This window comes from Channa argus, chromosome 4 (genome assembly GCF_033026475.1).
Source record: "Channa argus isolate prfri chromosome 4, Channa argus male v1.0, whole genome shotgun sequence".
NCBI classification, from domain to species: domain Eukaryota; kingdom Metazoa; phylum Chordata; class Actinopteri; order Anabantiformes; family Channidae; genus Channa; species Channa argus.
In genome coordinates this window covers 1982591-2007672 of record NC_090200.1, presented here as the reverse complement: position 1 = coordinate 2007672, position 25082 = coordinate 1982591, and the positions used below count along the sequence as shown (strand labels likewise).

The window sequence follows — 25082 nt, the reverse complement described above, 5'->3', positions numbered from 1 at the left end:
TATGTGCAGACTGATGATAACAGCTCCAGTATCTTCTCTCCTGTCTGCTGTTCTCTCTCTGCTGCTGCACAGAACAGATTCACAAATATCCTGGTTTCTTCTGAAGGATCTGATGACTGAGGATCAAAACTGGAACAGTGAGAAAGAAACATTTTGTGAATATCTGATCTCAGCTACTAAAAAAACAAACACACACTATGAACAGATATTAGTTTGTAAATGTCCTGTATTAAATGAAATGTAATTGTACTTGGTGGATGAGTTTTACCAGACATGTACAATATATGAATATATTACAAAGCAAAACATCTAAAAGTCATTATCATGTGCAGTAGTTGTACAACAATTCCCATCATGCAATGCTTCATCCTGCTCTGGAGAAGACAGATGTGTAAACTTCCATCACGTTGAACTACATGTGTGAGTAGAGACACAAAATGATGATGATTCATACTGAAGGTGTCTGAACTCTTCATTTGTTGTTCACTGGTACAAATCTTATCATGGTCAGTAAAGTTCATTATAGTTAGAAACTAAGAGGCAGCTGAACATACTTCTCTTTGGTTTCAGTAACTGTTTTAAAGATACTATTATTTTGGATTCACATCATTCTCTGAATTACATTTGTGTTTCAACGTCATGTTTTTCTATTAGCAGGGCTGAATTCTTCCATTTTTATTCTTCTTCACATTTCATTCTATCTTTGCTTTGTGTGTTTGGTCACTGATCTTCATGAAGACAAGTTACTGTCAGTGTATGTTTGATATTAGACTTTAGTGGAATAACATCAGTCTGAGAACACACACACACACACACACACACACACACACACACACACACAAACCATTATCATGCTACAGTTGATCAAGGTGAAGTTGACATTAACTACTTTAGAGTAGAAACTGTTGGGATGTTTAAATTTGACTCCTATTTTATAAACTTATCACACACAAATACAAAATATCAAACTAAAAATTAAGTAAATTACTCTATTAATCTTACAAATCATTTCATTAGTAAGATGATGTTAGAACTTCTGCAACATAAAACATTTGCATAACCCACTGTAGAGTTAAATCATGTTCCATTTACCTGAGCTGTGAGATATAAGGCAGACACTGTAGGAAACTCCTCACTTCACTCTCTTCATCTGACCATCCTGTCAGATTCACTGGTTTCTTCTGTGGTTGTAGTTTCAGCACTTCCAGGAGGATGGAGGTCTTTCTCTCTGAGAGGTTTATGAACCAGACTGTAGGAGCTGACTGGAAAACTGACAGTAATGATGGAAGAACTCTCAGACCTGTTTTAGTCTCATAGTCCTTCACATGGGAGAACAGATCCAACAGGAAATCACACTGATGTTTTAAAACATAATCATCCACATATGCGTCACCCAAAGGGAATGTTTTATATGTGCAGACTGATGATAACAGCTCCAGTATCTTCTCTCCTGTCTGCTGTTCTCTCTCTGCTGCTGCACAGAACAGATTCACAAAGATCCTGGTTGTTTCTGAAGGATCTGATGACTGAGTATAAACACTGGAACAGTGAGAAAGAAACATTTTGTGAATATCTGATCTCAGCTACTAAAAAAACAAACACACACTATGAACAGATATTAGCTTGTAAATGTCCTGTATTAAATGAAATGTAATTGTACTTGGTGGATGAGTTTTACCAGACATGAACAATATATGAATATATTACAAAGCAAAACATCTAAAAGTCATTATCATGTCCAGTAGTTGTACAACAATTCCCATCATGCAATGCTTCATCCTGCTCTGGAGAAGACAGATGTGTAAACTACCATCACGTTGAACTACATGTGTGAGTAGAGACACAAAATGATGATGATTCATACTGAAGGTGTCTGAACTCTTCATTTGTTGTTCACTGGTACAAATCTTATCATGGTCAGTAAAGTTCATTATAGTTAGAAACTAAGAGGCAGCTGAACATACTTCTCTTTGGTTTCAGTAACTGTTTTAAAGATACTATTATTTTGGATTCACATCATTCTCTGAATTACATTTGTGTTTCAACGTCATGTTTTTCTATTAGCAGGGCTGAATTCTTCCATTTTTATTCTTCTTCACATTTCATTCTATCTTTGCTTTGTGTGTTTGGTCACTGATCTTCATGAAGAAGTTACTGTCAGTGTATGTTTGATATTAGACTTTAGTGGAATAACATCAGTCTGAGAACACACACACACACACACACACACACACACACACACACACACCATTATAATGCTACAGTTGATCAAGGTGAAGTTGACATTAACTACTTTAGTTTAGAAACTGTTGGGATGTTTAAATTTGACTCCTATTTTATACACTTATCATACACAAATACAAAATATCAAACTAACAATTAAGTAAATTACTAATCTTACAACTCATTTCATTAGTAAGATGATGTTAGAACTTCTGCAACATAAAACATTTGCATAACTCACTGTAGAGTTAAATCATGTTCCATTTACCTGAGCTGTGAGATATAAGGCAGACACTGTAGGAAACTCCTCACTTCACTCTCTTCATCTGACCATCCTGTCAGCTTCACTGGTTTCTTCTCTGGTTGTAGTTTCAGCACTTCCAGGAGGATGGAGGTCTTTCTCTCTGAGAGGTTTATGAACCAGACTGTAGGAGCTGACTGGAAAACTAACTGTAATGATGGAAGAACTCTCAGACCTGTTTTAGTCTCATAGTCCTTCACATGGGAGAACAGATCCAACAGGAAATCACACTGATATTTTAGAACATCATCTTTCATGTGTCTGTCACCCAAAGGGAATGTTTGATATGTGCAGACTGATGATAACAGCTCCAGTATCTTCTCTCCTGTCTGCTGTTCTCTCTCTGATGCTGCACAGAGCAGATTCCCAAAAAATCTGCTTTCTTCTGAACGATTTGATGACTGAAGATAAAAACTGTAACAGTGAGAAAGAAACATTTTGTGAATATTTGATCTCAGCTACTAAAAAAACAAACATACACTATGAACAGATATTAGCTTGTAAATGTCCTGTATTAAATGAAATGTAATTGTACTTGGTGGATGAGTTTTACCAGACATGAACAATATATGAATATATTACAAAGCAAAACATCTAAAAGTCATTATCATGTCCAGTAGTTGTACAACAATTCCCATCATGCAATGCTTCATCCTGCTCTGGAGAAGACAGATGTGTAAACTACAATCACGTTGAACTACATATGTGAGTAGAGACACAAAATGATGATGATTCATACTGAAGGTGTCTGAACTCTTCATTTGTTGTTCACTGGTACAAATCTTATCATGGTCAGTAAAGTTCATTATAGTTAGAAACTAAGAGGCAGCTGAACATACTTCTCTTTGGTTTCAGTAACTGTTTTAAAAATACTATTATTTTGGATTCACATCATTCTCTGAATTACATTTGTGTTTCAACGTCATGTTTTTCTATTAGCAGGGCTGAATTCTTCCATTTTTATTCTTCTTCACATTTCATTCTATCTTTGCTTTGTGTGTTTGGTCACTGATCTTCATGAAGACAAGTTACTGTCAGTGTATGTTTGATATTAGACTTTAGTGGAATAACATCAGTCTGAGAACACACACACACACACACACACACACACACACACACACACACACACACACACACACACACACACACACACACACACACACACACACACACCATTATAATGCTACAGTTGATCAAGGTGAAGTTGACATTAACTAATTTAGATTAGAAACTGTTGGGATGTTTAAATTTGACTCCTATTTTATAAACTCATCACACACAAATACAAAATATCAAACTACCAATTAAGTAAATTACTCTACTAATCTTACAAATATTTTTATTAGTAAACTGATGTTAGAACTTCTGCAACATAAAACATTTGCATAACTCACTGTAGAGTTAAATTTTGTTCCATTTACCTGAGCTGTGAGATATAAGGCAGACACTGTAGGAAACTCCTCACTTCACTCTCTTCATCTGACCATCCTGTCAGCTCCACTGGTTTCTTCTCTGGTTGTAGTTTCAGCACTTCCAGGAGGATGGAGGTCTTTCTCTCTGAGAGGTTTATGGACCAGACTCTAGGAACTGACTGGAAAACTGACTGTAATGATGGAAGAACTCTCAGACCTGTTTTAGTCTCACAGTCCTTCACATGGGAGAACAGATCCAACAGGAAATCACACTGATGTTTTATAACATAATTACGCATGTATCTGTCACCCAAAGGGAATGTTTGATATCTGCAGACTGATGATAACAGCTCCAGTATCTTCTCTCCTGTCTGCTGTTCTCTCTCTGCTGCTGCACAGAACAGATTCACAAAAATCCTGGTTTCTTCTGAAGGATCTGATGAGTGAGGATGAAAACTGGAACAGTGAGAAAGAAACATTTTGTGAATATCTGATCTCAGCTACTAAAATAAACAAACACACACTATGAACAGATATTAGTTTGTAAATGTCCTGTATTAAATGAAATGTAATTGTACTTGGTGGATGAGTTTTACCAGACATGAACAATATATGAATATATTACAAAGCAAAACATCTAAAAGTCATTATCATGTGCAGTAGTTGTACAACAATTCCCATCATGCAATGCTTCATCCTGCTCTTGAGAAGACAGATGTGTAAACTACAATCACGTTGAACTACATGTGTGAGTAGAGACACAAAATGATTTTGATTCATACTGAAGGTGTCTGAACTCTTCATTTGTTGTTCACTGGTACAAATCTTATCATGGTCAGTAAAGTTCATTATAGTTAGAAACTAAGAGGCAGCTGAACATACTTCTCTTTGGTTTCATTAACTGTTTTAAAGATACTATTATTTTGGATTCACATCATTCTCTGAATTACATTTGTGTTTCAACGTCATGTTTTTCTATTAGCAGGGCTGAATTCTTACATTTTTATTCTTCTTCACATTTCATTCTATCTTTGCTTTGTGTGTTTGGTCACTGATCTTCATGAAGACAAGTTACTGTCAGTGTATGTTTGATATTAGACTTTAGTGGAATAACATCAGTCTGAGAACACACACACACACACACACACACACACACACACACACACACCATTATAATGCTACAGTTGTTCAAGGTAAAGTTGACATTAACTACTTTAGATTAGAAACTGTTGGGATGTTTAAATTTGACTCCTATTTTATAAACTTATCACACACAAATACAAAATATCAAACTACCAATTAAGTAAATTACTCTACTAATCTTACAAATCATTTCATTAGTAAGATGATGTTAGAACTTCTGCAACATAAAACATTTGCATAACTCACTGTAGAGTTAAATTTTGTTCCATTTACCTGAGCTGTGAGATATAAGGCAGACACTGTAGGAAACTCCTCACTTCACTCTCTTCATCTGACCATCCTGTCAGCTTCACTGGTTTCTTCTCTGGTTGTAGTTTCAGCACTTCCAGGAGGATGGAGGTCTTTCTCTCTAAGAGGTTTATGAACCAGACTGTAGGAACTAACTGGAAAACTGACAGTAATGATGGAAGAACTCTCAGACCTGTTTTAGTCTCACAGTCCTTAACATGGGAGAACACATCCAACAGGTAATCAGACTGATATTCTCTATCATCATCATTCATGCCTCTGTCACCTAAAGGGAATGTTTGATATGTGCAGACTGATGATAACAGCTCCAGTATCTTCTCTCCTGTCTGCTGTTCTCTCTCTGCTGCTGCATAGAACAGATTCACAAAAATCCAGTTCTTTTCTGAAGGATTTGATGACTGAAGATCAAAACTGGAACAGTGAGAAACAGATATTAGCTTGTAAATGTCCTGTATTAAATGAAATGTAATTGTACTTGGTGGATGAGTTTTACCAGACATGAACAATATATGAATATATTACAAAGCAAAACATCTAAAAGTCATTATCATGTCCAGTAGTTGTACAACAATTCCCATCATGCAATGCTTCATCCTGCTCTTGACAAGACAGATGTGTAAACTTCCATCACGTTGAACTACATGTGTGAGTAGAGACACAAAATGATGATGATTCATACTGAAGGTGTCTGAACTCTTCATTTGTTGTTCACTGGTACAAATCTTATCATGGTCAGTAAAGTTCATTATAGTTAGAAACTAAGAGGCAGCTGAACATACTTCTCTTTGGTTTCAGTAACTGTTTTAAAGATACTATTATTTTGGATTCACATCATTCTCTGAATTACATTTGTGTTTCAACGTCATGTTTTTCTATTAGCAGGGCTGAATTCTTCCATTTTTATTCTTCTTCACATTTCATTCTATCTTTGCTTTGTGTGTTTGGTCACTGATCTTCATGAAGACAAGTTACTGTCAGTGTATGTTTGATATTAGACTTTAGTGGAATAACATCAGTCTGAGAACACACACACACACACACACACACACACACACACACACCATTATAATGCTACAGTTGATCAAGGTGAAGTTGACATTAACTACTTTAGAGTAGAAACTGTTGGGATGTTTAAATTTGACTCCTATTTTATAAACTTATCACACACAAATACAAAATATCAAACTACCAATTAAGTAAATTACTCTACTAATCTTACAAATCATTTCATTAGTAAGATGATGTTAGAACTTCTGCAACATAAAACATTTGCATAACTCACTGTAGAGTTAAATTTTGTTCCATTTACCTGAGCTGTGAGATATAAGGCAGACACTGTAGGAAACTCCTCACTTCACTCTCTTCATCTGACCATCCTGTCAGCTTCACTGGTTTCTTCTCTGGTTGTAGTTTCAGCACTTCCAGGAGGATGGAGGTCTTTCTCTCTAAGAGGTTTATGAACCAGACTGTAGGAGCTGACTGGAAAACTGACAGTAATGATGGAAGAACTCTCAGACCTGTTTTAGTCTCACAGTCCTTCACATGGGAGAACAGATCCAACAGGAAATCGGACTGATGTTTTCTATCACCATCATTCATGTATGAGTGATTCCAAAAGAATGTTTGATATGTGCAGACTGATGATAACAGCTCCAGGATCTTCTCTCCTGTCTGCTGTTCTCTCTCTGCTGCTGCACAGAACAGATTCACAAAAATCCTGGTTGTTTCTGAACGATTTGATGACTGAGGATAAAAACTGGAAAAGTGAGAAACAGATATTAGCAGATATGAACAGATATTAGCTTGTAAATGTCCTGTATTAAATGAAATGTAATTGTACTTGGTGGATGAGTTTTACCAGACATGAACAATATATGAATATATTACAAAGCAAAACATCTAAAAGTCATTATCATGTCCAGTAGTTGTACAACAATTCCCATCATGCAATGCTTCATCCTGCTCTGGAGAAGACAGATGTGTAAACTACCATCACGTTGAACTACATGTGTGAGTAGAGACACAAAATGATGACGATTCATACTGAAGGTGTCTGAACTCTTCATTTGTTGTTCACTGGTACAAATCTTATCATGGTCAGTAAAGTTCATTATAGTTAGAAACTAAGAGGCAGCTGAACATACTTCTCTTTGGTTTCAGTAACTGTTTTAAAGATACTATTATTTTGGATTCACATCATTCTCTGAATTACATTTGTGGAACAGACAATACAAATTTCAACGTCATGTTTTTCTTTGCATGGTTTTTTGAAAATCCACGCAGGCTTAAAGAACCATTTTTGTTGGTCAGTGGTTCTTTGGCTACTACAAATGGTTCTTTGAAGAAGTAAGGGTTCTTCCTTCTTAGCTATTTGAGTTATTTGATTTTGGACAATGGCATAAACATTCATGTATTATGATGAAAAACCCTACTATTCAATACTGTAGCTAGCTACCTAAAAGTGGAATTTAACACTAAAATTGAAAAGACTGCCAGCAACACCTGCAAAAGGTCAAAAAACTGATACTGTTATTAGACCAACACTTGTTGGCATCTTGTCTGTATTAGAATATGTTACATCAATCTGCAAGTGTTGTTGGTAGTTTTTTCTTAACATCAATGCATCACATTGTTTCAGAAGTTGTTCCTTCAAATTTGACACAAAGTCTTCAAATCTCCAAACTCAACCACACACACAACTGCACACATGCAGAATTACACACACATCGTTGCTTTTATTACCCTGTGGGATCTGTTCTTTATCATGACTAGTACTTGCCTAACCCTAACCCAAAAGCAACTATTCACTGTAAGGGTTGTGGCGCTGACACATCAAGCCGACCGTCAGCTATCGGCCAATGTTGGGCCATCGGTGAGAATCACTGTTGGTACTACCCCTCCCAAACACACACACACGCACACACACACACACTTATGTATAACTTAATTTGGATTCATAATTCCAGAGGTGCGAATAACCACATACATTTAGTAAAGCACTGTATTTAACTTCAAATTTGAGGATTTTCTATTTCAATTTCTCCATTGTTGGCTTCAAGGCTAGTTTGTGCTCCTTAGAATCTGATAAATAATACATAATATAGTATAATCATAAAACTCATAAAAATCCTTGGAAATTCAGAGGTCACCCAGCAGTATTTAAAGTAATTCATCAGCTTATCTCTATCATTACCAGCTGTAACATTAAAGTGACACATTAATGAATCAATAATGTTATTCCAATAAAATAACATTCATTAATGTGATGTCTAATGTCACAAAAGTAGTTTGAGCTAATAATACTGTACTTTTACTGAAGTAGCATTTTGAATGCAGGACTTTTCCTTGTAACAGAGTATTTATGTATTGTTGTATTGCTACTTTTACTAAAGTAAATGATCTGAGCACGTCTCCAGCCACTAATTCATTATTAAGTGTATTGCCAGAGAGAGAAAAGGTGCGCACACACAGAATGTCACTGACCTACGAGAACTTTGTTGCAAATTAAACTTTTTGGTGACAGCAGTTACTGTCATCAGTATCTCTACTGCTTTTTCCCCACTTGTCGTCTTCATAGATAAGGTGAAGTATTTTCACAAAAACGTTTTAACATGTTGTTGTTTGTTAGCGTTAAATGTAATTGTACGTTTGCTAAGCTACCTATAGTGTTAGCTAGGCTGACAGAATTCAATTTAAACGTTACATATTTGGAAAGTAATGATAATGTCAACATATCAAATGGCACCTGAAGCCTCTTTTGTGATAACTATATTTCAAAGACTGTCGCTGTTTTGTTTGCTTATAAGTGATCTGTTCTCAATATTGGGAAAAATCGCCTTTTTTTTCAGCAGTAACGCTACTACAGAGAACGCTGCCGCATTGTTTTCATTGATGTGACCTATAAGAAAATTCAGTAGAGCAGGTTTTGAATAGTGGAATACAGCAATGCATCGACCACAGCAGATTGTGTGCATTTTTTGGAATAATACAAGTCTTACAAGTATTTTGAATAGATAAAATTCATTGATTCTCAACCCTGGTCCTCAAGGTCCTCTGTCCAGTTTTTTTCCCCAACTATCCCTGCCCTACCAATGGCATATTACTTAAGGTGTGTTTAGTCTATCAGAAGCTGGAAGATACCATCTAAGTTGAGGGAGGAGAGAGGGAAGACAAATAGTTTGACTTTTAGTTTTGAGAATTTGTGCCCATTTCTCTTATCATATAAACTACAAGGCATATAGGTAAAATGGAAAGCACTGATGACACTTTATATATTTTTTTAATATATTAATTAACCAATTACTGAAAATAGTTGATGTATTTATCAATATTAAAAAATTAATAGATGCAGCAATAATACCAAATCATGTCACAGAACATACAATGTAATCTGTGTTTTGCTTTGCTTTAACAGACTATGGTTCAGCAGTGGACTGTTGGAGAAGTATGTGTTTGGCTTGTGGAAAATAAATTGGCAGGTTATCAGCAAGACTGTGTAGGTGAGCAATTTAATGGAAGTGTCATACCAGTGTCCCTGGTATACTTGGACTGAATTTGGGACCAGTCAGATGCCGCAAATAAACTATTCAAAGAACAAATTTAAATCCTAATATTGTAATAACAGTCATGCCCATGATGAGTGTATGTAAACTTTCATTCACAACTGTATACAGTATCCAAAATGCGTAAAAGCTCTTCTCCTGCCCTATGATCTCTACATATGTTCATTTTTAGGTCAGATTTTGAACACAGCGATACCTCTCCTGCCTTCTGTTTTCAAAGATACTGCCTGCCATCTTTTTATAATGAATAAGGTTTGTTGAAATTTTTATGGTGCTTTTTAAAAATAATTTAAAAAAATGAATAATATGATTTCTAGAAATTAATTTCTATGGAGCTATGAGTGTGACTTGTCATTTATTGTTTCAGGATCTACTCAGCCCAGTGCCCACAATTGTCCTGAGCACCAGTGATGGCGAGCCACAGAATGACTGCACTGTGGTCAAAGTCCAGATGGATAGACACAAAATGATGTTGTATAGTGGGGAAGTAAATATTTCTCTGTCTCTGAGTATTGCATTGTACCTTTACTATGTCTACAATGTTGCCTATCCAGGTCAGCTGAAAAATACGTTTTGGAAGTATTTGTTCTGAAGCTTGAAACTTTGACTGCAACTGTATCAATAGCTGTGCAAAGGGTGGAAAATGCACTTAATGTGTCCTAGTGTCCTAGTGCCAACAAATTGTAAGAAGACACTTGCATTGTCCTGAAAAAGACTAACATTGAACAATAATTCAAACATGAAAGTCTTGTTACAGAAAAGTACAAGTACAGAAAAGCTGCAATTAATAATTAATTGATTGGTCCATTGTTAGTTAATTATTCTGCAACTGTTTTAATCTTCATATTAAAGTTGGTGTTGTTTAAATTGCCATGCAGAATGAAATTTTATATTTTGCAGTTTCTTAAACTGTTTTGTTAAGACAAAGATATTTGTGGAGGCCACATTAGGCTCCAGGATGTATTTTAAAATAACAGAATGTTTTTTTAACTACATTGGTAATGTATTCACACACACACACACACACACACACACACACACACCATTATAATGCTACAGTTGATCAAGGTGAAGTTGACATTAACTACTTTAGATTAGAAACTGTTGGGATGTTTAAATTTGACTCCTATTTTATAAACTTATCACACACAAATACAAAATATCAAACTACAAATTAAGTAAATTACTCTACTAATCATACAAATCATTTCATTAGTAAGATGATGTTAGAACTTCTGCAACATAAAACATTTGCATAACTCACTGTAGAGTTAAATCATGTTCCATTTACCTGAGCTGTGAGATATAAGGCAGACACTGTAGGAAACTCCTCACTTCACTCTCTTCATCTGACCATCCTGTCAGCTCCACTGGTTTCTTCTCTGGTTGTAGTTTCAGCACTTCCAGGAGGATGGAGGTCTTTCTCTCTGAGAGGTTTATGAACCAGACTGTAGGAGCTGACTGGAAAACTGACAGTAATGATGAAAGAACTCTCAGACCTGTTTTAGTCTCATAGTCCTTCACATGGGAGAACAGATCCAACAGGAAATCACACTGATGTTTTCTATCATCATCATACATGTATTCCTCATTCAGAAAGAATATTTCATATCTGCAGACTGATGATAACAGCTCCAGTATCTTCTCTCCTGTCTGCTGTTCTCTCTCTGCTGCTGCACAGAGCAGATTCCCAAAGATCCTGGTTGTTTTTGAACGATTTGATGACTGAAGATCAAAACTGGAACAGTGAGAAAGAAACATTTTGTGACCATCTGATCTCAGCTACTAAAAAAACCAAACACACACTATGAACAGATATTAGCTTGTAAATGTCCTGTATTAAATGAAATGTAATTTTACTTTGTGGATGAGTTTTACCAGACATGAACAATATATGAATATATTACAAAGCAAAACATCTAAAAGTCTTTATCATGTCCAGTAGTTGTACAACAATTCCCATCATGCAATGCTTCATCCTGCTCTGGAGAAGACAGATGTGTAAACTACCATCACGTTGAACTACATGTGTGAGTAGAGACACAAAATGATGATGATTCATACTGAAGGTGTCTGAACTCTTCATTTGTTGTTCACTGGTACAAATCTTATCATGGTCAGTAAAGTTCATTATAGTTAGAAACTAAGAGGCAGCTGAACATACTTCTCTTTGGTTTCAGTAACTGTTTTAAAGATACTATTATTTTGGATTCACATCATTCTCTGAATTACATTTGTGTTTCAACGTCATGTTTTTCTATTAGCAGGGCTGAATTCTTCCATTTTTATTCTTCTTCACATTTCATTCTATCTTTGCTTTGTGTGTTTGGTCACTGATCTTCATGAAGACAAGTTACTGTCAGTGTATGTTTGATATTAGACTTTAGTGGAATAACATCAGTCTGAGAACACACACACACACACACACACACACACACACACACACACACACACACACACACACACACACACACACACACACACACACACACACACACACACACACACACACACACACACACCATTATCATGCTACAGTTGCTCAAGGTGAAGTTGACATTAACTATTTTAGATTAGAAACTGTTGGGATGTTTAAATTTGACTCCTATTTTATAAACTTATCACACACAAATACAAAATATCAAACTAACAATTAATTAAATTACTCTACTAATCTTACAAATCATTTCATTAGTAAACTGATGTTAGAACTTCTGCAACATAAAACATTTGCATAACTCACTGTAGAGTTAAATCATGTTCCATTTACCTGAGCTGTGAGATATAAGGCAGACACTGTAGGAAACTCCTCACTTCACTCTCTTCATCTGACCATCCTGTCAGCTCCACTGGTTTCTTCTCTGGTTGTAGTTTCAGCACTTCCAGGAGGATGGAGGTCTTTCTCTCTGAGAGGTTTATGAACCAGACTGTAGGAACACACTGGAAAACTGACTGGAATGATGGAAGAACTCTCAGACCTGTTTTAGTCTCACAGTCCTTCACATGGGAGAACAGATCCAACAGGTAATCAGACTGGGATTTTAAAACATAATCATCCACATATGCGTCACACAAAGGGAATGTTTTATATGTGCAGACTGATGATAACAGCTCCAGTATCTTCTCTCCTGTCTGCTGTTCTCTCTCTGCTGCTGCACAGAACAGATTCACAAAGATCCTGGTTGTTTCTGAACGATTTGATGACTGAAGATAAAAACTGGAACAGCGAGAAAGAAACATTTTGTGAATATCTGATCTCAGCTACTTAAAAAAACAAACACACACTATGAACAGATATTAGTTTGTAAATGTCCTGTATTAAATGAAATGTACTTGTACTTGATGGATGAGTTTTACCAGACATGAACAATATATTAATATATTACAAAGCAAAACATCTAAAAGTCATTATCATGTCCAGTAGTTGTAAAAAAATTCCCATCATGCAATGCTTCATCCTGCTCTTGAGAAGACAGATGTGTAAATTACCATCATACCATCAGCGTATCTAGAAAACTTTGAGAAGACATTATGTGCACCACTGCAAAAAGGGTCATGTATTGGTCCAGAGAACCTTTGTTTACCTAATTCATATTTTCATTTGCATGCAAAGCTAGTTCATGGTAAACAACACATTTGCAAAAGGGGGATGTGTCCATATTGTAACAGCTATTGCTACAGAAGGTTTATATACCAGGGTTCTTCCAAGCATATGGAGCTGAATAATCTGTGCAGCACACAGATTATTTTTTATTTTTTCTAAACACGATGCATGTGCTGTGGTAAAAAGGCCCAAACACATGATCATTAGGTGAAGTTTTCCAGAAGAAAGTTATTAGTGACAATGGTCCTGGGTTTACCATAAAGGTGTTTAATGATTTGTCTAATTTGGGTTATTTTTCAGTATTGCTGCCTTATCACCCCCAGAGTGCAGGTACGATGGAATGACCAAATTAACAAAATGCTGTGAAGTAACAGGTTTGACGTGGATTTAAGAATTAGCATCGGTGCTAACTTAACTTGCTATATGCAAGTTAAGTCTGTTCCGAATAATGTTGGGAAAACCTCCTGGCGTAGTTGTTATTCAGAACAAACAAACTCTGACGAGTTTGTCATGAAGATGTGATCTTTTAACTATAGTGTGTAAACTCTCTCAGCTGTTTGTCCCCAGGTGAAAGCAGCCCTGACTACACCTGCAGCCATCAGCCTGCAAGATTTTAAACCAGGTGACTGGGTGCTCATCAAGGACCACTGGAGGAAACACTGGAAACAGAGACATTTCATAGGATCAAATCAAGTACTACTGACTTCTAATACAGCAGTGAAGGTGGAGACACGCATCACGTGGGTCCATGCCAGCCACTGCAAGAGGATCCCCATACCAGAACCAGAAAAGGAACTACAACCACACGCATACCGACTCGACAAGGAGACGATCACTGTGGAGGACGACCTACAAGCCACAGATGGTCAAATTTGACCTCTGAATTGTTCAGCTCGGTGAGGGGGGAGAAGCGATGATTGGGCTTGAACTAGACTTCAAGCTCCAACAACTTCAACAAAGGTGAATACTGGAAAGTGATAAAGGTGACATCTGCTGCCCAATGACGGAGAATCTCACACTCAAACTGAAGGAGTGGAACCTGAAGATCAGATTGTGCACATTTATTTATTATTCACCACGGTTGCAGAAATCTTGTGGATGATCCATGAATTATAGCACCATAAACAGATCACCCAGCAGCTCACTAACAAACCCAGACTGACAAGAAGTGTGGTTAAGTCTGCACGCTTACTTGACCCATATTCCAACACACGGTCTTCGTCATGGATGATGGACAACCTGCATAAAAACATTAATTATACTGTGAGGACCACATTCACCTCCTCATGTCTTGTTTCCCAGGGCTACAAGACCAAATTATCAGTGGAAGGACTTCCTGGGGATCCAGATTGCATGACAGACAATGTTAGTAAAGTTCTTCTGATTGACTGCATCATCATTCGAGCCTCCAGACAGACGACCTGGGACACCAATGACATTTTATTCCAAAAATGCCATAGTCCAATATCCATCATTGTCTCCACACTAAGCCACATCAAGCCTGCGCTGGGAGCTAAGTTTGTCTGCTTCAATCAGACCTATGGAAATGTGTCAGTAGGCATCACACCACTGAACTGCACAAAGACACATACCCTCTACCCACCACTTAAACCTGGACATTCACAGAGCTCTGAAGTTGCCAAGGAGATTATTGAAGATGGAGTTTATTGCAGACGCTGCAAGAGAGATGCTTTTGATGCAGGAATCAATCCCGTGCTGAATGTGTACTGGATGTGTGTCAGGTCAACTAGAGCTCTGCCAGCTAACTGGACAGGAGTGTGTTGTCACGGCTGTGAGTCTTAGTCTTGTTGCCTTGGTGATTGGTACTTCCTCACTCTGTTTTCCTCTCCTCTCCCCTCCCTGCCGATCTGCAATTAGTCTCATGCCGCTCACCTGTTGCCTCCCTTTATATACTCTGCTCACCTGTCACTCCCTGCCAGATTGTCTTTCTGACTGCCTCGGTGAATAATCTGTCTCTGATCCTGAAAATCCGCACCTAAGAGAATAAGGTCTTGTTCTAGTTTATTTTTGTTTTTTCTCTCGAGAATTCCTTTGCTAATTTTCAAATAACTTATCTCTCTGTTGCTACTTTGTTTGCTCACTGCCAGCGTTTAATTTGCTACTTTGTTTGCTCGCTAACAACGATTGAAGAAATTATTATTCTGTTGCTACTTTGTGTTGCTCATTGTTTAATTTCAGCATCTGTTTTGATTCTTTTAGCACTAGTTATTGAACTACTGTTTTTTTCCCTCCTACTTGGGGTTCTTTTGTTTTTGGAACAAGCGTTTTTGTGTTTACCTTTTTAGGCAGGGTTTGAGTTGGAGTTCGCTCCCCTGCACTTTTTCTTTGCTACTTGTGTTCTGTTTATGTTGGTACTTTGCTCGAGTCTGCCTGTTTTGCTCCCTGGTTGTTTTTCTGCCAGCGGCCTTTAGTTCAGCCCTTCCTCCTGTTCTGGTCTCCTGCCCAACCTGGTCTCCGCTCAACTTCAAACCTCCACCCGCAGTAAGATATCTGGTTCTCCCAATATATTCCCCATGCCATAGTTTGTCATTCACCTCTGTCTCCTTTTCCCCTCAGAGTTCCCTACCGTCTCCTGGCCATCCCCGCCTTCCTCTCCGGTCCAGAGTCCCCTTCTCCGCTTAACTTGAATAAACTGTTTGCCTTCCAAGTCCTCTGTGATCTGCTCATTTCTGGGTCCAATTCATACTTAATTTTAAGGCGTGATATGTGTGCCCTTGTCATGCTGGTCCAAGAAATACACGTACTCCCAGCAGTGACTCAGACATCGCACACTGGTCTACTGCACCACACCACAGCATGAGACAAGCACTCCAGAAACCTCTGGGATCATGTCACACAGAAGTGTATATTGATGACATTAGAGTAACACAGGAATCCCAAATGGATACAAGGCTCGCAACCAGATTGCAGCAGGATTTGATTCCTCCCTTTGCTGGTGATGCACAACCAACAAGAATGTTGATTGGAGCAACTACCTGTATTACAACCAACAGAGATTCATCAATCACACACTTGATGCCATTGGAGGTACAGCTGAGCAGTTGGCAGCAACATTGCAGATGACATGGGAGAACTGAACGGCAACTGACATGTTGCTTGTAGACAAGGGAGGAGTCTGCACCACGTTTGGAGACTCGTGTTGCACCGTCATCCCAAACAACAGAGGCCCACATGGGTCTGTTACAAAGGACCTGGAGGGACTGTGACAAGAGTGACAAGAACTGTAAAAAAAAAAAATTGTGGCTATGATGACACCAGCCCAGGCTGGTTTGAAAATGGAAAACCTTCATCCTGTCCCTCTTCACAGGTGTTGTTATAGACATTACTGCACTGACCCTGTGGGGGTGTTGCCTTATTCCGTGTGCATGTGGACTAATAATGCGTGTCACTGATCACTCCATCTCAAACCAAGTGACTATCCAAAGCCTTCCTTTACTTAGGGACAGTGCTTCCCCAGAATCCTTTCCCATCCCTAACTGGGAACCTCCATATCATGAGAATGATGACATAGCATCTAGTCCTTTTCTCTGAGGGTCAGCATGTATTTGTTTTTTTTTTTAACCCCCCAGTAAGAATCAAGACTTGGGGTGAAACTTTATCTCACTAAATTTCAGTGTGAGAAAAGATTTAGTTTAATATATGAAGTGACACTGGGGTGAACAGTTCAGCAGAATATGTTTTGGAGGGCTCCCTATACTCAGACAGAACAGGCCTGGGTAAGATGTAACAGGATTGAACGTGTTCTTCCAAGGACAGGGACCAGTCCTCTGGTGGACACAACCAAATCAGGAGGGAACTTTGTGACAACAATTTCTGGAGTGAGCATATTGTTGAGGTAAAGAAAACACTTTTATCCCCCTGAGAGGATTTATGGTGCAGCCCACAACAGTACAAATAAGCCAATAGCATATTCAGATTTTCAGATCGGATTCAAACTTTGCTCATTTGGTGCAAATACTGAAAACATTTGACACAATGGTCTTCAAAACAAACCAGAACACGTTTTCTAATACGTTTCTATTCAAACTCTAAAACCCTGATGTGTTTAGGCAGGAAGAGCCATTTGTGGCTGTTCTTTAATGCAGGAAATCTCCTGCTTCATATCTGAGATTTAAGAAACCAAGAACAAAGCTGCAGGACAGTAGAAAAACAAACAAACACAGCAGTTAATCACTGCTCCTGAGGAACAACTGAACTTCTAATCATCAACACTGTGCGATCGTCTCTGCTGCTTCACAATAACAACAGTTAATGTTCAGAACAAACTGGGAGCTTAGTGAAGTAAACATGTATCAGTTAATGAGAGATGAGCAGTTCTCTGTAGGAAAGCTGCCTTTAGGTCCTACTGAACTCTGGGAAATGTAGGACATTAAAACTACACTCCATGATGTGATGTGGACACATCAGCTGAACACATTTTAACTTTCAAACTAACAGTGAGGTGGTGTCGATGTGAGAACACAGCTCCACAAATGTTCACTACAATCATTTACCTGAGCTGTGAGATATAAGGGAGACACTGTAGGAAACTCCTCACTTCACTCTCTTCATCTGACCATCCTGTCAGCTTCACTGGTTTCTTCTCTGGTTGTAGTTTCAGCACTTCCAGGAGGATGGAGGTCTTTCTCTCTGAGAGGTTTATGAACCAGACTCTAGGAGCTGACTGGAAAACTGACAGTAATGATGGAAGAACTCTCAGACCTGTTTTAGTCTCATAGTCCTTCACATGGGAGAACAGATCCAACAGGAAATCACACTGATGTTTTATAACATAATCTCTCATGTATCTCCCTTCCAAAGGGAATGTTTGATATGTGCAGACTGATGATAACAGCTCCAGTATCTTCTCTCCTGTCTGCTGTTCTCTCTCTGCTGCTGCACAGAACAGATTCACAAAAATCCTGGTTGTTTCTGAACGATTTGATGACTGAAGATCAAAACTGGAAAAGTGAGAAACAGATATTAGCAGATATGAACAGATATTAGCTTGTAAATGTCCTGTATTAAATGAAATGTAATTGTACTTGGTGGATGAGTTTTACCAGACATGAACAATATATGAATATATTACAAAGCAAAACATCTAAAAGTCATTATCATGTCCAGTAGTTGTACAACAATTCCCATCATGCAATGCTTCATCCTGCTCTGGAGAAGACAGATGTGTAAACTACCATCACGTTGAACTACATGTGTGAGTAGAGACACAAAATGATGATGATTCATACTGAAGGTGTCTGAACTCTTCATTTGTTGTTCACTGGTACAAATCTTATCATGGTCAGTAAAGTTCATTATAGTTAGAAACTAAGAGGCAGCTGAACATACTTCTCTTTGGTTTCAGTAACTGTTTTAAAGATACTATTATTTTGGATTCACATCATTCTCTGAATTACATTTGTGTTTCAACGTCATGTTTTTCTATTAGCAGGGCTGAATTCTTCCATTTTTATTCTTCTTCACATTTCATTCTATCTTTGCTTTGTGTGTTTGGTCACTGATCTTCATGAAGACAAGTTACTGTCAGTTTGATATTAGACTTTATCGGAATAACATCAGTCTGAGAACACACACACACACACACACACACACACACACACACACACACACACACACACACACACACACACACACACACACACACACACACACACACACACACACACACACACACACACCATTATAATGCTACAGTTGATCAAGGTGAAGTTAACATTAACTACTTTAGATTAGAAACTGTTGGGATGTTTAAATTTGACTCCTATTTTATAAACTTATCATACACAAATACAAAATATCAAACTAACAATTAAGTAAATTACTAATCTTACAAATCATTTCATTAGTAAGATGATGTTAGAACTTCTGCAACATAAAACATTTGCATAACTCACTGTAGAGTTAAATCATGTTCCATTTACCTGAGCTGTGAGATATAAGGCAGACACTGTAGGAAACTCCTCACTTCACTCTCTTCATCTGACCATCCTGTCAGCTCCACTGGTTTCTTCTCTGGTTGTAGTTTCAGCACTTCCAGGAGGATGGAGGTCTTTCTCTCTGAGAGGTTTATGAACCAGACTCTAGGAGCTGACTGGAAAACTGACAGTAATGATGGAAGAACTCTCAGACCTGTTTTAGTCTCACAGTCCTTAACATGGGAGAACAGATCCAACAGGAAATCACACTGGTATTCTTTATGATCATCATTCATGTATCTCTCATCCAAAGGGAATGTTTGATATGTGCAGACTGATGATAACAGCTCCAGTATCTTCTCTCCTGTCTGCTGTTCTCTCTCTGCTGCTGCACAGAGCAGATTCCCAAAGATCCTGGTTTGATCTGAGACTTTAAACCAGTTATTGACACTGAAATGAGATGTAAACATCTTGTTTCAATATAACAGCAACAAATTTCATGTAAAACTGGTTTTACAGATGTTTCTTCTAAAAGCCAACAAATACCTGCTAATGAGCAGAAACTGAAATCAAACATGAATCAGTGTAAAATTCAACAATAACAGGATAAATCATACATGGAGTTTTTACTTTACTCACTAAAATTCTTCTAAAATGTTGAAGGAACCACAAACATCAGGCTACAATGGTAAATCCTCAGTTTTTTTTCTCAATCCATCTCCTTCAAAGCTCAAAATACTGGAGTAGAAGTTTAAACATCCATTATTCTGTAAAACTATCAAACTTCACACACTGATGTTGTAGCATAGTGGAGATTTGCAAAGCTCTACTTTCACTTCCATGTGACGTGTAATTTCATTTCAGTGAAGCTACAGAAAAATTAAGTCACTCAAATATTCGACTAAGTTCCAGTCACTTTACTTTCTGTATCAGAGTCACAGGAGCCACTGAATGAGTGTTTGATCCAGCATCCATCACTGATATTTGATCAGAAAAATTATAAAGTCTTGTAGAAAATCATATATAAATGTATTGATTATTATTTTAAATATAAAGTATATTTTTCTAGTATAAACTGTATCAATCAGTTTTCTGAATTTGGAGGTTGTTATTCTGAGGGAAATTTAAAAAATGCAACACAGTTTCTCCTTCACTACTATTCTGTCAAATCATACATCAGTGCTTCATCAGTGGACACTCACCATTTGTTTTCCCTCAAGACATCCTGTCTCCCACTGATGTGTTAGATAGACACCAACCATAAACTGCCTACATCTGAGTATTTGCTTCCCAGTAGGGAACCAGAACTGTTGATCAATCTCAAGACTTAAAAGACATGAGAAGCAAAAAGCTTATTAAGGGTCATTTTCATTGACTCATTCCTTGTCTCATTGTGTGAACTTAGCTGTGAGCTGAGTGGTTAAAGGCTGAGCAGCCTGTGAGGCCTCGTCAATCTGATTGTAGATATACAAAAGACTGACTGGATGGGAGAGTTGGGGGAGCAGACCCCAGATCAGGCGATACAAATACAATAGTGGGTGGGTGACCTCCACCCACACACGCACACACTCAGGAACAGAATCCAGGTAGGACCTGCATAATTTTACAAAGCATTGTCATTCTGATAAGTAATCCCTGTTAACAGCAGCTGTAATAATTTCAGGTGAGAATTCTCTTGTGTGTGTTACCATATTTTTGGTAAAAAAATAGGGGACCAACCAATTGAGTGGTGCTTTGTTCAAATTAACAGGAGGTGAATGCAGCCACACAGCACCTTAAGTAAAAATCTACAAATCATTCTTTCTCTGGTACCAACAAATTTTTTGTGTTTGCTACAGTACGTAGATGATTTGCTAATTTGCATTTTGTATTTGTCAGTTTAGATAAGCAGGGAAAAAATGTATATGGTGCAACTGTTAAAACATCTTGTTGACAATGGCCATGAAGTGATTCTTTCTAAACTGCAGTTTGACTAAAGTGACATATCTGGGTCATGTGATCGCCCCAAAGATAAACAGTGTCACAAAATTGAATTTGCCGCAATTCAAAAATATTCCAAAGCAGATGACTAAAGAAACGTTGACTTTTCTTGGCATAACAACATTTTTCAGACAAATTGTTCTCTGTGTGAAGTTTTCGTGTTTGCTGTGTTTAATATTTTTGTTGTTGTTGTTTGCACTTTATGAAAAAATGTGAACTCCTGAAGAAAAAGTGTTGCCCAATACTCTAGTTGTTGACCAGAAAGACAGTTACATGCCTTCTTTTTTATCCCAACCTCATTTGATTAGCTGTTCTGAGATGTTGCTTGAAAAGTCCAACATTGCTGTGAAAAGATGTTCTATATGTTGAACCCTGCTACTCTGCTGCCTGCAGAGGATGATGGATCCTCATAACTGCACTGAGGTAATAGAAACCATCTGTACTTCCAGACCTGATATCACAAACACACTAATTCTGATTTCTGACATAAGAGTTATGATGGCTTTGATTCTTAGTTTGCAGCTGCTACAGAAGGTTCATGATAAAACTACCCTCTAACTTGTCTGCACACGCTGGTGAGCTGAGAGCTCTTACTGAAACCTATAAACTATCCATTGATATGAATGTTTATGAATGAATGATTATTTAGACTGACTACATTTGTTGTTATTCGTAAGTTATTCGAACAGACAAAGGACTTTTACGACATCAGACACAACACTAATTGCACATTTTTCTTGTTGCAGCTCTATAGATCTTGTCTTGTCGCCTTAAGTCGATTAAATATCGATTATTAAATGTGACACACTAACATAAACAAAACAATCTATTGGTAGGAAATTCAATTCAGGAACTGAATCTACAGACTGAACTGCAAACCATGCAGTCACTATCAAGCGTATCTGGAAAGCTTTATGAAGACATTAGGTGCAACACTACAAAAAAAGGACATGGATTCGTCCAGAGATAAACTTTGAGAGAGAGAGAGAGACATGTCGCGTGGGTCCACACCAGCCACTGCAAGAGGATCCCCATACCGGAACAGTAAAAGGAACTACAACCACATGCATACCGACTCGACAAGGAGACGATCACTGTGGAGGACGACCTACAAGCCACAGATGGTCAAATTTGACCTCTGAATTGTTCAGCTCGGTGAGGGGGGAGAAGCGATGATTGGGCTTGAACTAGACTTCAACTTCCAACAACTCCAACAAATGTGAATACAGGAAGGTGACAGAGGTGACATCTGCTGCCCAATGATGGAGAATCCCACACGGTAACAGCACCCACTCAAACTGAAGGAGTGGAACCTGAATATCAGATTGTGCACATTTATTCTCTTCACCACGGTTGCAGAAATCTTAAGGATGATTCATGAATTATAGCACAATCAGACAATGTTAGTAAAGTTCTTCTGATTGACTGCATCAGCATTCGAGCCTCCAGACAGACGACCTGGGACACCAATGACATTTTATTCCAAAAATGCCATAGTGCAATATCCATCATTCTCTCCCAATCCCAAGTGGATACAAGACTCGTAACCAGATTGCAGCAGGATTTGATTCCTCCCTTTGCTGGTGATGCACAACCAACAAGAATGTTGATTGGAGCAACTACCTGTATTACAACCAACAGAGATTCATCAATCACACACTTGATGCCATTGGAGGTACAGCTGAGCAGTTGGCAGCAACATTGCAGATGACATGGGAGAACAGAATGGCAACTGACATGTTGCTTGCAGACAAGGGAGGAGTCTCCACCACGTTTGGAGACTCGTGTTGCACCGTCATCCCAAACAACAGAGGCCCACATGGGTCTGTTACAAAGGACCTGGAGGGACTGTGACAAGAGTGACAAGAACTGTAAAAAAAAAAATTGTGGCTATGATGACACCAGCCCAGGCTGGTTTGAAAATGGAAAACCTTCATCCTGTCCCTCTTCACAGGTGTTGTTATAGCCATTAATCCACTGACCCTGTGGGGGTGTTGCCTTATTCCGTGTGCATGTGGACTAATAATGCGTGTCACTGATCACTCCATCTCAAACCAAGTGACTATCCAAAGCCTTCCTTTACTTAGGGACAGTGCTTCCCCAGAATCCTTTCCCATCCCTAACTGGGAACCTCCATATCATGAGAATGATGACATAGCATCTAGTCCTTTTCTCTGAGGGTCAGCATGTATTTGTTTTTTTTTTTAACCCCCCAGTAAGAATCAAGACTTGGGGTGAAACTTTATCTCACTAAATTTCAGTGTGAGAAAAGATTTAGTTTAATATATGAAGTGACACTGGGGTGAACAGTTCAGCAGAACATGTTTTGGAGGGCTCCCTATACTCAGACAGAACAGGCCTGGGTAAGATGTAACAGGATTGAACGTGTTCTTCCAAGGACAGGGACCAGTCCTCTGGTGGACACAACCAAATCAGGAGGGAACTTTGTGACAACAATTTCTGGAGTGAGCATATTGTTGAGGTAAAGAAAACACTTTTATCCCCCTGAGAGGATTTATGGTGCAGCCCACAACAGTACAAATAAGCCAATAGCATATTCAGATTTTCAGATCGGATTCAAACTTTGCTCATTTGGTGCAAATACTGAAAACATTTGACACAATGGTCTTCAAAACAAACCAGAACACGTTTTCTAATACGTTTCTATTCAAACTCTAAAACCCTGATGTGTTTAGGCAGGAAGAGCCATTTGTGGCTGTTCTTTAATGCAGGAAATCTCCTGCTTCATATCTGAGATTTAAGAAACCAAGAACAAAGCTGCAGGACAGTAGAAAAACAAACAAACACAGCAGTTAATCACTGCTCCTGAGGAACAACTGAACTTCTAATCATCAACACTGTGCGATCGTCTCTGCTGCTTCACAATAACAACAGTTAATGTTCAGAACAAACTGGGAGCTTAGTGAAGTAAACATGTATCAGTTAATGAGAGATGAGCAGTTCTCTGTAGGAAAGCTGCCTTTAGGTCCTACTGAACTCTGGGAAATGTAGGACATTAAAACTACACTCCATGATGTGATGTGGACACATCAGCTGAACACATTTTAACTTTCAAACTAACAGTGAGGTGGTGTCGATGTGAGAACACAGCTCCACAAATGTTCACTACAATCATTTACCTGAGCTGTGAGATATAAGGCAGAAACTGTAGGAAACTCCTCACTTCACTCTCTTCATCTGACCATCCTGTCAGCTCCACTGGTTTCTTCTCTGGTTGTAGTTTCAGCACTTCCAGGAGGATGGAGGTCTTTCTCTCTGAGAGGTTTATGAACCAGACTCTAGGAGCTGACTGGAAAACTGACAGTAATGATGGAAGAACTCTCAGACCTGTTTTAGTCTCACAGTCCTTCACATGGGAGAACAGATCCAACAGGAAATCACACTGATGTTTTCTATCACCATCATTCATGTATGAGTGATTCCAAAAGAATGGTTCATATGTGCAGACTGATGATAACAGCTCCAGTATCTTCTCTCCTGTCTGCTGTTCTCTCTCTGCTGCTGCACAGTACAGATTCACAAAGATCCTGGTTTCTTCTAAACAATTTGATGACTGAAGATCAAAACTGGAACAGTGAGAAAGAAACATTT

At 38.2% G+C, this 25082-nt stretch overlaps 2 protein-coding genes across 3 annotated transcripts in view; one reads left to right on the top strand and one right to left on the bottom strand.

The window, feature by feature from the left end:
* Window positions 1-25082, top strand: part of LOC137125463 (NACHT, LRR and PYD domains-containing protein 12-like) — a 382261-nt gene that overhangs the window by 146193 nt on the left and 210986 nt on the right. The window lies entirely within an intron of this gene.
* The window catches only part of LOC137125132 (uncharacterized), a 35786-nt gene continuing 15370 nt past the window's right edge, over window positions 4667-25082 (bottom strand). The window contains exons 11-18 of the mRNA XM_067500125.1: window positions 24611-25057; window positions 19497-19940; window positions 18069-18515; window positions 12721-13167; window positions 11242-11688; window positions 6698-7144; window positions 5359-5799; window positions 4667-4676 (exon numbers count right to left, since the gene is read on the bottom strand). Of these exons, the coding sequence (XP_067356226.1) occupies window positions 4667-4676; window positions 5359-5799; window positions 6698-7144; window positions 11242-11688; window positions 12721-13167; window positions 18069-18515; window positions 19497-19940; window positions 24611-25057 (3130 nt within the window). The remainder of the gene's footprint in view (window positions 4677-5358; window positions 5800-6697; window positions 7145-11241; window positions 11689-12720; window positions 13168-18068; window positions 18516-19496; window positions 19941-24610; window positions 25058-25082) is intronic.